Source organism: Sphaeroforma arctica (assembly GCF_001186125.1).
Source record: "Sphaeroforma arctica JP610 unplaced genomic scaffold supercont1.1168, whole genome shotgun sequence".
In the NCBI taxonomy this organism is placed as follows: domain Eukaryota; class Ichthyosporea; order Ichthyophonida; genus Sphaeroforma; species Sphaeroforma arctica.
Window position 1 is genome coordinate 2,458 of NW_014039390.1, and position 12,556 is coordinate 15,013.

Genomic DNA, 12,556 nt, shown 5'->3' on the forward strand with positions numbered 1-12,556 from the left:
TATATATAGTAAATCGATGCATTTAGTACTCATGCGTCAAAATGCCATAATTTCAAGCTATTGCTACAAGTAATCGTATTGTTTGCTTGAAGTGTTGCTGTCTGAAGTGCCTATCACCACTTACTCGTCAAATACCATTCATATTTTATCTGCCCGTTTCTATTCTGACTGTACGCTTCTTTTCATGCGCGTATTCATGTCTGTCATTACAGTTGCACTGCTATTTAATGTCTGTGTTGTTACCAACTTTACTCTTGCTTCCTTTTTATGCTTCATTTTTACGTTGTTAGTATTATTTTTTTCTGTACCTTTTTGTGATACAAACTTTGTATTAGTTCACTCTGCGCAACGCCTGATGTATATTTTGGTGCTCTACAGCATTACCTTGTTGTTTTGTATACATGTCGTTTTGCCACTACATCTCCTCAGCTTGCGACCTCCATGTTTAAACTTTATCTGTGTGACATTTATGTTCAGTGCAATGGTCGTTTGGAGAAGAGGACACACGCGATATGCTGCTGCTTCCCAGTGGCGATGTCTCCAGCTCCAACATGTCGAGTTCAAGCACGCCACAAAGCCCCACCGAGCACTATTCATAGCATTATCCAAATAAAGTTTCTCCCAAGTATCCATCTCAGTGTCTAAAAGTACATACATTGATTGTGGTACCTACCTCTATGTTAGTCTAGATGGATTAAACCATAGCAGAAATCGAACAAAGACGTCGCAAAGGATCTTCCCGCTTGTGCTCACGCGATATAAACTCGCCATTTGTTCAGAATTATAGTTTTTGGCACTTTATGATAGCTATATTCCAAGTATCGGTTATAATATCCTGTGTCGTTAATGTGTATCTTGCACAATCGTTGCTGCTCAAAACCTAATCACTACGACGAAGCGAAGGTTAAGTGAGTTTTTATAAAAATGATATACTGCTCTTATTGCTGAATTTCCCATTCAATAGTTGTACAGTTTAATATCAAATCAGAGCTCATTGGTGTACCACACCTGCAGGTCCTCGTGGGGGCCCAAAGTGTAGTGCCTTACTTTCAGCAGACGTGAAATACTTCTCATTTTTGTATAGCATGCGAAACCGCGCTTCACCCTAAGTGAACGTCGCCGATACGTTGACTCCACAATTGGAAGCGATCCTCTACTTTCGCGTCCCATACTCTGCTCATCATGTACTTTGTTTGGCCACACCACTTTCTAAAAACAACCCCGAAAAGTATCAATAACTGCTTTCAGTCTGCATGATCGGTTTGTTTGCCGCATGATTTGTTTCTACGAGCACGATGCTCTTGTACACTTGTCAACTGAGATGTTTACTGTATTCCCTGCTTCAGTTCTGCGTATGATGCTGAGTAATGGTGCAGGCTGGGGTTGTGTATCTGTTGTAATATTGAGGATGATGTTGAGTCATGGTGCAGGCTGGGGATATGTGTCTGTTGTTACTGAGGATGATGCTGTACAACCGCTAGGCCTACCTCTAGCGCTGTACACAATAGATTTTTCACCCAAGGGCTGACTGTTGAGAAAAACAAATGAGAGATCCAAATCACGACTCCTTGCAAGGCCAAAAACTATACCAGCCAGTTGGCCAAATAGGACCATTGTAGCCATGCATATCGTAAATTGGGTGGCATATATGACTGTAAATACACGCCCCAATGTTGACGCTTTGCTTGGCGTCGATGCATTAAACACTGTTGCATAAAGCACCGTTATTGCTACTGTTAACACACCACACACCACATACACAGAAACAGAGCGTTGCCAGTCGACGAACGACACAGCTATGTTCCGTGATAGGAACGAGTATCTCAGTATAGCGAGCAAGACGTACATGATTCCGACGTTTATAACTTATTCATCGCAAGCTGATACCTCACGGCATCGATACAACTCAACGTAGTCAAAATTGCTGCTATGAGCCCAATCCAAGATGCAACCCCGGCGTACGTCCACCTATACAAGCTAAAACATCTCCATGTGATTGGGCGCCAAATAATAAATGTTTAAGAAATATGAAAGCTATCTTACTTAAAATATGTCGACCAGTATTAAGAAATCAAATTGAAACAGAAAACTGGCTTATCAAGAAATAAGAAGTATGCATTAGGAATTTATTTTTAGGGGTTAAAACTGGAGACTGGAGAGTGGAGACTGGAGACTGGAGACTGGAGACTGGAGCTACCTTGTCATTATTATGTATCGATCTGTACGTTTTCTTATTGCATTTTGTAAAAGCACATAAATATTTTATAATAATTAAGAATGTGAACCCAATTTCTATTAATACTTAACCCCAAATTGGCAAAATCCAAAACTAAATCGCAATTTTTTCCTAACTTGATTAATAATTAAGAATAAGATAGTATTCATGTCAAAGCGGTGGTCCACTTTTCAACAAAGTCGAGACCCTACTCTTTAGAGTAAATAGACTCCAGATTCCAGACCTATCCAGAATTCCAGACTCCAGAATCTGAAATCTCCCCACTCACGAAAGGCAGAGAGCCTATTGTTACTCCATTGCCCATTGCCCCACGCAGAGACAGGCAGACTCCAAAGGTCGTCCAGGAGTTAGAGTCCGGAGTCCACTCTTCCCAGAGAAAAGCTATGTGTCGCCAGTCGCATAGATTACTGGTTAGGTTCCGTATGTTTAAAAGACCAATACAAAAATGTCTCGAACACTCGATGCCCGCTGGTTCATGGGGAAATTTTTTTTGTACATTAAATGGGGCAGGGCCTGGGGCAGACCTCATTACGTTGAACGTTCCAACATTTTGAAACCAAAAAGTAGATGAAAAACGTAGCCTTTTCATAGCAAACAGCGGCCCCAAAATCAATGTGGGTCCAAGATCCAGGTATTAGTTTTTGTCCTCCCATAGACCGCAACCCTGTCGGGCTGTCACTGTCAGTTAACCCGCCAAACAGAGAGAATAAACCGTTAAATGCAAGACTGGTGTCTGGCTATGCTTACACCATACGAACGGCTGACTACCATGCTAGTGACAGCTTTTAAATGCCAGTAGGTCGGGTGTGTTTCTATGGCCCAATTTTTTATAATAGGTCCAGGTCGAAATTAAGAAAAAAAATCGAAAAAAATCTCTGGCCAAGATATATGCATGTAGCCTTGCAACGTATTGAAATCAAAACGTTCTCATCAACATATGATAACGTAATGAGGTCTGGCCCATGGGGTGTCTTTAAAAATTGTGATCAGAAATTTCTGCACAGAAATAGAATCAGAGAGGACAGAAAGTACAATTTTGGAGCATGATGACTTGTATTGTGTACTTTATGAAAATTTGGGTCTGTTGGCAATTTTGGGTGCGATTTGTTGAGAATCTTGAGAGAAGTGACTCGTCAAGTCATCATTTCTCTGAAAGACACCTTCATGGATTCATGACCCCCTCTCTCTCAGTCTCTACTGAATAGAAGAAGTGTAAAAAAAATCGACAAATGTGCAATGTACAAGTTTGAAAGTACGTTTATGGCCAAAAAATCGCAGTTCCCACATATTGTTTTGTTTTTGTTTTAAAGAAAAACACTTCTGAATATGTTCGTACTTCTGATAATCTGATTCTGATTCCAAATTTCGAGAATAATTTTTGTTCTCAAAATTTTGTCCCCGTCCATAAAAATTTCATTATATTTTCTCAAAATAAACCTTTGCGGCCTCTCCATTGGTGAACGCTCAAAATCGGAATTTTCTGATCCTGTTAAAAGAGGACACCCCCGCAGAACCTCAGAACTTCAGATGTCAGAAGTCTAAAATCCGACCTCACAGTCTCACACAGAGGACTACATGGTTTTATTTTGATTTTTGTTTTGTTTTGTGCTCTGAGTACGAAAACGGACCTAAAACAAAAACAAATTATATTTCTGTCGTTGCCAGTCTTTTCTTATAAACTCTCGCTTGGTTGTTGTGATGATCTAAAATCTTATCCCGAGTTCCCGAATCCCGAGTTCCCGACCCCATTGCGATGCTCATCTGTGTGCGGTGTGTCTATCTGTGTAGGACTGAGTCTTCTCAGCATTATATCGATGACTGTTGTTTTCTAATGATGTGTAATATATAGGATCTCATCTGTTAACGTTGTAGTCAGCTCTAGCACAAGTATCGTCTGCTGGTATGTAACTATCGTGAAATGCCGATTGTTGCGATTGCATCCCATTGAAGCAATCCATCAAATCTGGTTGTGTGTACGACATGTAATTACTGTGCGAGTTTACAGATAGTTGTGTGTTAGTATGTTGTGTTCTTGCGCTTTGTGCGTATAAAACATTATTGGAAGTATCGAAATTCCTATATTCGATATTCTGTGCATGCGCATGTTCATGCAATGCAGTTAATGTCCTTGAGTAGGAATGTTGATTCCTATGTTGGTTACGCCTTGCCGTATCTGGTGAAGGGTTCTCTACTTCTAATGGATTATCTGACATGCTAACTAATGCAAAATAATGCTAATTAACTATCTAAACGACTGTTTACAGTACTATTACACCTGGGTTACATATAGCTAGTAGTAAGGTTATGGGTGTTTGTCTGAATTGCTGTGTTTGAACGATTGCTGTGAAGGGAGTTTTCGACTGATTGCCATGTTTCGCTTACCGATTTCGGCTAGAATTTTTCTGTCTTTCATTTGCGACATAGAGAATAGGCCTAAGACATTTCTAAATGGGTGTAAATAAGGGCCAAAGTCAAAGTCCGTCAAAATCTTACGAATCGTAGGATGTCAACAAAAAAAAATCAAAAAATTTAGGGCCAAATTTTTGAAAATCCTACGATTCGTAGGATTTCTCGGTACTAGTGATATATAATATATATTTAAACCCTGACAACCAAAAAAGCGATTTCTGTTCACTATTCAGTATCTCTCTCTCTAGAGAGAGTGTCTCCAGAGACTACTCTAGAGTCACTACTAGAGATCAAGATTTCATTAGTACTTTTTTTAATAAGATACTTCAATTTACAGATCTATTTGTTCAACTTTGTTGATATAGACAAATAAAAACCTGCTTGTCCATAAATGTAAAAGATTCTGTGCACATTAAGATTTTATTATATATTATTACATTCCATAGGCTGTTTTAGAATTCGGCTCTGAAATTTCCGCCGCTGACTCAAGGTTGATCCCTAACCAAGTTTTTCCTGTGTCTACTTCATATATCAAACTAGGTTTTACAATCAGGACAGTATGACTCGAAATTTCGAAGACCCCATACTGGTTTATTAATTCTAGTGTTTGATATAAGCTTAGCACACAGACAGCAATAAAGTTTATTCGTTGATATAATTATATTTGACGGGTCGCTATAGGTTCATACCGCGGCACTACACGGCGTAGACCCGATCCGTACCCCAGAGGTGGGTACTCTACTTAGTAGTTCAGCAAGCGAATATATGGAACATTCGATAGTAACAGTGTTTTGTCAACACCGGCCCGAATTGACTCAGCACATATCTTCCATTGTCGACTCACTTGGCCCAAGCTTCAAACGGGAATTTACTGACCACTTCTTCCCATCAATCTTTCCTGAACCACTACAACGACTATGAGAGCCATACCATATGTTCATATATTGTATCATACATACCTGTCATTGTTGAAATAAATAATATTATCCCTATAGGTTATAGGAAATTATTCCGATTAATCATAATTTCGATTCAACATACTCTCTACATCACGTTCTTCCAAATTCGTTGTTGAAGTCTGGACACTCCTTGCCCCTGATGGCTGTAATGTGGATGAATGAGAAGGCCGGCATCGGCATAGCCGTATGCACTGTCGCAGTACGACGACATGGATCTTACTTCGGCTCTTCCATCATCATCTCACTGACAATGGACACGAAAACGTTCTGCTTAAATTAGCGGACAACAGAATCACGCATATCTCTTGTCGTGGTCAACGTTCACTACTTGGCCTCATATACCTTGATCATACTACTGCACAAGCTATCTTAGCCCAATACAATCTTCAGTATGCCGGTTTCTCCAATACATTTCCTGGCGATCAAAAGACCTCTCATCTTTGGCGCTTAGAAACAACTCTCATTCTTTCCAGAGTCCAGGTTTACAGCATCAAATTACAAACCAACCAATAACTTATGTGCCACCAAACATACCAGCCAAATTCCTAAATATGCCTCACTTGATAGTACGGGTATTTCCCTGGACTATTGCCACGTAGATTTCATTCCTGAATGCAACAACGCCAATCCTTAATGGACTGATATCTTTGAGATGATTTACGCCAACACCAAATCTGGCTCGTTACTTGCCGCATGATTATGCTCCCTCTTAGCTATAGTTTGCTCCTTTTAAAGCCACGTTTCCCCTGGTGCCGACTACTCTTCAGCGATTTATTTCGTGAAAGCTAATCCGAGTTTCCCAAACATTACAATATATGCATAGAAGGGAAACTACGGGCTAAGATTGTTTTCTATAAATCAACTAACACCGTCTATGGTCTTGGACAACGATTCCGCATCGAGCTCCAAGGTCACTTACCCCCAGACAATGTCTACGCACTCAATATGTTTGATGCAGGCACACTCTTTGGCATCCACACCACACAAAATGCTAAGATGGAAAACTCACACGACACCCTTAACAACATTGTCCGTGTTGCTCTCCCCCTTTGGGGCTATGTAGAGGTATTTGCTGACTACCTCCGAAACGCCATCTTGGCTGAACAAGAAAAACTCCAGACGCCTTATCACACCTTCCTTCAAAAAGACCCACAACGCCAAAACATCTTTACTAGGTTGGCTTAATTCCACTACCAGCTGCTACACTATGTGTAGAAATACGGATTCCGGTCAGTCTAAAATATCAAGATCAAATGAGATAACACATTGGTTTTTATTTGTATTTAAAAAAAAATTACAAGTTCCTTTTCCAATATTTCCAAAGTGTTCTAAATTCACTTTAATGGCTCCAATAGCCTGAGTATTTGGTATGACTCATTTACTTGGATCTATTTGAATCGGTAGTAGATGTAGGATATTACAAACCAAAACCTGTAATCTCTGAACTACTACTTACAGGTTTTGGTATTCCCGCCAATCTCCAAAATCCAAGAAGTCTTTTTCTTTTTTTATCTTTTCTTCAGATGGAACTTTATTTATATTTGCTAATGTATTAACTTGACTGACGTTCTTATGTCTATCTACAAATTAGACTTGTTGTCATGAGCATTTAGTACTTTTAGTGAAAATTATTCAATAAAGAACAGCTAGAGGTACGTCCTGTGTTATCGAGGACATTAAGGCTCTTATCCTGATCATTCTTACACAAGCTACCACTGCTAAGCCTAAATCCTAACTGACTTAAATTGTATCTTAGTTTATATAACGTAGTCTAAAGCATAGAAATATCCACCAAAGTTAACATATGCAGAATATCGCTACACAGATGATCATGAACACCCAAGACAATACATTCTTCCCGGAAGAAAGTGCACAGTAGGGGCAGATGGTAAAGTAGCTTTTCGTTTCTCCTCTCCATATTCTTATGAAATACCCGCTAATTGAACTCATCTGTTCTCCTCTGCAACCAACTCAGTATTTTTCTCCGGACCGCCAACCTTACCGTCTGGTCATTTCCATCCCTCTTTTCCCTCTACCTCTCCTTCTACCCACCATCATATATCACAAGATGAAATAGAACTGGAACCTCTCGTGGTCTAGCTATCGAAACCAAACAACAGAATCACATCAGAAATGAACTGGCTGACATTGACCTCCTCTCCCCTGTCCCACCGTCCGCAAAAGTTACACATAGTAAATACGAGTTTGCACTCAAACACGATGAACATGGGCGGTTAGCACGCTATAAAGCGCGAATGGTGGCACGAGGGGATGAGCAGGAATATTGTTGCCACTGCCCTCCGCCTCTTCTTTACCCTAGCTGCTTTCGAGGGCCTTAGCGTCCACCATTTCGATGTTACTTCCGCCTTTTTATATGGCGTCCTCGACGCCCCTGTTTTCATGTTTCCTCCCAAGAGGTTCGATTCCCTTGGCCACTATCCCTCAAATATTGTCCTCCGCCCTCGACGTGGCCTTTATGGCCTCAAACAGGCCGGCAGAATTTGGAATCATGAGCTTGCAGACAAGCTTCGATCCCTTGGTCTCACGCAATCAGTTGCAGACTAAAGTATATGGGTTCATTCATTTATGCAATTTGCGGCTGTCCGCTTACTCGCTGATGCCCTCTGACTATTTGATCAACTAAATTTTACTACAGAACTAGGACGCTTCGAGAAAGTCTGGTGTGCTCTCGGAACAAAATTCAGCTCGTGTCCGGTCTTCAAGTTTCAGCATGCCATATATAAGCCCTTCAGTTGAAATTTCGTGTACCTTGCCTGGGTAAGATTGATACATATCGACGTACAAGACTTGAAACTCAGTATGTGACGTCATGGTATGCGTCACAAGTAGATCTGATGTTGGTCTATGTTAGTGATCGTGTGCAGTTACAGGTACAGCGAACAGGGGTAAGTTGTGCATGGGGAGAGATTTTTGATATTCTGTTATGGCCCCTCTAAATATTTATATTGCAAAAATAGAATGTTTGATCTTAAAGAGGATACAGCGAAAGCTAATAAGCGTAAAATTCAGATACAGCAGGGGGTTGCGAACCTCTTGTTATAGTCAGTATATGCACATAGGGGTAGTGCATATTATGAGACATAGGACATTACGTTTTATTGACACCTCCCGTGAGTGTGCCGTTCTGGAAGATCTCGATGTCAAGGAGCATGAGCGTTTGGGATTACGTGGAATACCCAGCTACTCTATCATTATGCAACCAGTTATGCGGTTGACACGAAAGAATGGAGTGTTTAAATGGGGTAGCAGGTAGTAATGGATGCTTCATATTTCTATTTGAAAATAAGGATACAACAGTTATATGTGTCTACTCAGCATCAGGAGTGGTGATGTGTACGGGTGCTGCTAAGTTGGCGTGTGGAGCTTGTTTTATTGTCCGTATTCCAGGAGGTCTCACTCGCCGTGGTGGAGAAACTATCGGATTAAGACATTCGGAAAACTTGAATGTTGAGTATAACTTTGGAACAAATACTCGAATTGGATATCATCAATGGAGTCGAGAATACGCAGCTGCAATACTCGGAGACTGAGAAGACTTCTGGTATGGCTATGGTAGCTGGATTACCGACAAAGCGCTACCAGTCATTCAAATCCGGGGGAGAGATCTCAACGGGGTTTGATGTCATCAAACAGCTAGTACTGGATAGGGGTATACCATGATTTCTTGTTTCCTGTAGTGTTGATGTCTAGCACTTTCAATGCGGCGCAGCGGGCCAGAAGCCAGAGCCTCACACTTCAGAAGTTCAGAGCACCTGCTCCCTACACTCTAGTAGAGAAATAGTGGGTCAAAGGTCAAGGACCGTTGCCCGGCAGAGCAGTTGAAACGTATGCGGCAGAGAGCCCTTTCTTATACAACGGGGGATTTGCAGATAGACACTCTCGGTCATGCCTGGTTCAGTCCACTGATTAGCGCTATTGCATGTGAAGCCTTTCTAGAATGAATTTAAAGACTTTTCGAAATGCGACTGTCAGCAATTAGCGCATGAGTGCTTTATTTCATCATTACAGAATTTCACACCCAACCTATATTGTTGAAAAGATCCTAGTTTTATTTGTTGGACACATCAGCCTTCCTGACCAAAGTCGTTCATCCAGTCCACGTGTTTTTTCAGGTCGTCATGTCCCACAGTAGGTTTAACCGTTCGTAAGGCCCCCCTCATATCATCCATGCACACAACTGGCTCCAGAAGCTCATCTCCATCCACCTACAAAGATCATATGATAACAGCAGAACACTCGATAAGGAGACTACCTACCAGGCACCAATACATAAGTCGTATACAGATTGATTGTATTATACAAGCAGGTTCTTTTGTACGTAAATAAAAGCTAGCAACAGTCTTTCCACACGGTACACCAGGTGCCATATACTCACTCTTACGACCCAGACAGCCGATCAAATTCAGCACAACTTGCAATGTATGAAGTAGGTTAAATAGGCAGATGTCACGCATGGAAAATATTTCACAGAACAAGTTTCCCGAGTGTTTGTATGGAAGCTAGTAAACGCTATCAGACAGGCCATAAGTGTATCAGTGCTCCCTAGAGTGTAGCAGAGAAGATTGCTAAACTGAAACTAAAATAGCACAAGCTATCCACAGAATGCACAACATGACCTATCAACATCGATGACAACACGGACGTATATGTATGGGCGCACTCAAGGAAATATATTTGGTTTCTAACCAAACATTTGTTCAAATGTACCTCGCGTTCAAACTATGGGCTTCTGGTGCCGCTAACTGTGCAAATTCAACATCACAACCTATAGGTTAACACAAAAGCCCCTTTCAATCTAGAAGTCGTTGTATTTATATATTCAGGTGCCAACGACCTCCACCCAATCCGTTAGGACTTCTGATCTCCACACACACACACACACACACAGACACAGACACATACGACACAGACACAGACACATACGACACAGACACAGACTCAATATTCTTGGAGAGTTAACGGACAGTTGTTACCTTCATCCACGTCATGGGCTGTGCTCCCCTATCTGCCGGATTACAGGGAGTCAAATACGATGACGTGGCATTGGGATTGTCCCTGGCCGCCGCTTGAACCTTGATACAAACCAAATAGGGACAGATCATTAGTACACGCGTGAAACATTTGGTTAGGCTATGCTGGGTGGACCTGAGTGTCGAATTAAACCTTATCAATACCGGGCTTTCCTTATGCGAGTGACGGAATGAAACCGCAGTACTGGCTTGTGACCAAAGGTCAGACAGAGACCACCGTCCTGTCTTTCGCGACAACCTATGGCAATTTTCGAAGCAGAGATACCCGCATCCCACGCTGGCCGATAGCCTATTTATTGACACCTCTGCGAGCGTGCAGCAACATATAAGAATATTGTGCCGTACAGGTAATCGACATGGCGAAGCCAGCCTAGCTCAGTGCAGGTACTAACAGTACAGGAACTAATAGTACAGGTACTAATAGTATAGGTACTGTTAGTGCAGGTACTCTTAGTATAGATACTGCTAGTACAGGATCTAATAGTACAGGTACTGCCAGTACAGGCACTGAATGCAGTGTAGGAAGTTATCCTTATCGCCTATGGAGGCCTCTAATGCTATTTAAATTCCAGAAAATGATGTCCAGCATGTATTCAGCCACAAATGAATTGCCTTATGCACAGTGGGAAGTTAGCATGAGACGCAGCCTATTTCTGGGGAAAGCAAGAGAGCACGCGCCTCACATGTCACTTGGTTCTGATTATCCGCATATCAATAGTACATAAACACATGCCAATAGTACCAACACATATCCACACAATAATGACCATCTCGACCGCCTACTACATTCCAGATGGGTTTGAGTGGTGCCTACCCTTTTGAAGTGTGTGGCCGTCTGGATTTTGCGCACGGGCATAAACAGAGCGTCGCGGACGAGAATGTTTATATCCGCTCCAGAGTATCTGCGTTGGAAGCCAGTTAGGGTTTAAGAATTATATGGGTTTAAGGTGTTAGGTGCGTCGAAAGCCAGTTAAGGTTCTAGGGTTTTAGTGTTTTAGGTGCGTTGGAAGCCAGTTCGGTACAAGGAAACGAATAGATGGCAAGACTCAAACGAACAATATAACGAATTGAATCGTGCCCATAGATCTCAGCGGGGATAGCGCGTGCGATTACCATAAACCAAACCGTAGCCGTCTGAATACTGGATTTAGGCTTTAGAGCGATATCCAAATAGCTAAGCTCAAAACGCTTGGTGGTTTAAGCCGAATTAACGGTTATGTTACACTTTCAAATATACTGAAGCCAGCTGATATATGCGAGAGTATGCGTTGTAAATTCGTTGGATGCATAAGACTACAACAAATGTGATAGGATAACGTTGTATACAGCCAGACGTCCTGGAGTCAACAACAAAACGACTCAGCTGAGCCATTGAAGGCACGGTATGTACAAGCAAATATTTATGTTATGCTGATGGGGTTGAGAAGTAAATGTACTGATATACATACACACACACACACACACACACATATATATATATATATATTATGTATGTATATTATATATAAATAGATATATGAAAATACAAACATACACACACACACATATATATATATATATGTATATATGTATATACGTATATACATATACACACAGACACAGACACAGACACATAATATATATACATATATATATATACGTACGTACATACATACAAACAGACATACATACATACATATATTATATATATACGCACAAATACACACACACACCCCATATATATATATACACACACACACACACACACACACACTCATATATATATATATACATATATATATATATATGTGAGTGTTGTTGCACGTATAGTAATTTACTTTTCACTCTATATAGTATTGTGACTATTAATTAGTAAGACTACACCAAGACTACACACATAATAAAGTAGAGGCTACGATAGA

General features: G+C 41.0%; 3 protein-coding genes across 3 annotated transcripts in view; 2 read left to right on the forward strand and 1 right to left on the reverse strand.

Moving 5' to 3' along the window:
- SARC_10197 (hypothetical protein) overlaps positions 1-626 on the forward strand; it is a 2,848-nt gene extending 2,222 nt beyond the window's left edge. Inside the window, exon 3 of the mRNA XM_014295765.1 lies at positions 478-626. Coding sequence (XP_014151240.1) covers positions 478-599 — 122 coding nt within the window. The 3' untranslated portion in view covers positions 600-626. The remainder of the gene's footprint in view (positions 1-477) is intronic.
- A 7,959-nt stretch (positions 627-8,585) lies between these two features.
- SARC_10198 (hypothetical protein) lies at positions 8,586-11,560 on the reverse strand. The gene is made up of 3 exons (XM_014295766.1): positions 11,470-11,560; positions 10,599-10,697; positions 8,586-9,830 (listed from the first exon to the last, which is right to left on the reverse strand). The coding sequence occupies exons 1-3, from the start codon at positions 11,509-11,511 to the stop codon at positions 9,690-9,692; spliced, it is 282 nt and encodes a 93-aa protein (XP_014151241.1). The 5' UTR covers positions 11,512-11,560; the 3' UTR covers positions 8,586-9,689.
- Positions 9,070-9,406, forward strand: SARC_10199 (hypothetical protein; the record flags this gene model as incomplete). The annotated part of the gene is made up of 2 exons (XM_014295767.1): positions 9,070-9,274; positions 9,303-9,406. 2 exons carry the CDS (start codon positions 9,070-9,072, stop codon positions 9,404-9,406), a joined length of 309 nt encoding a protein of 102 aa, XP_014151242.1.
- Positions 11,561-12,556: the final 996 nt, after the last annotated feature.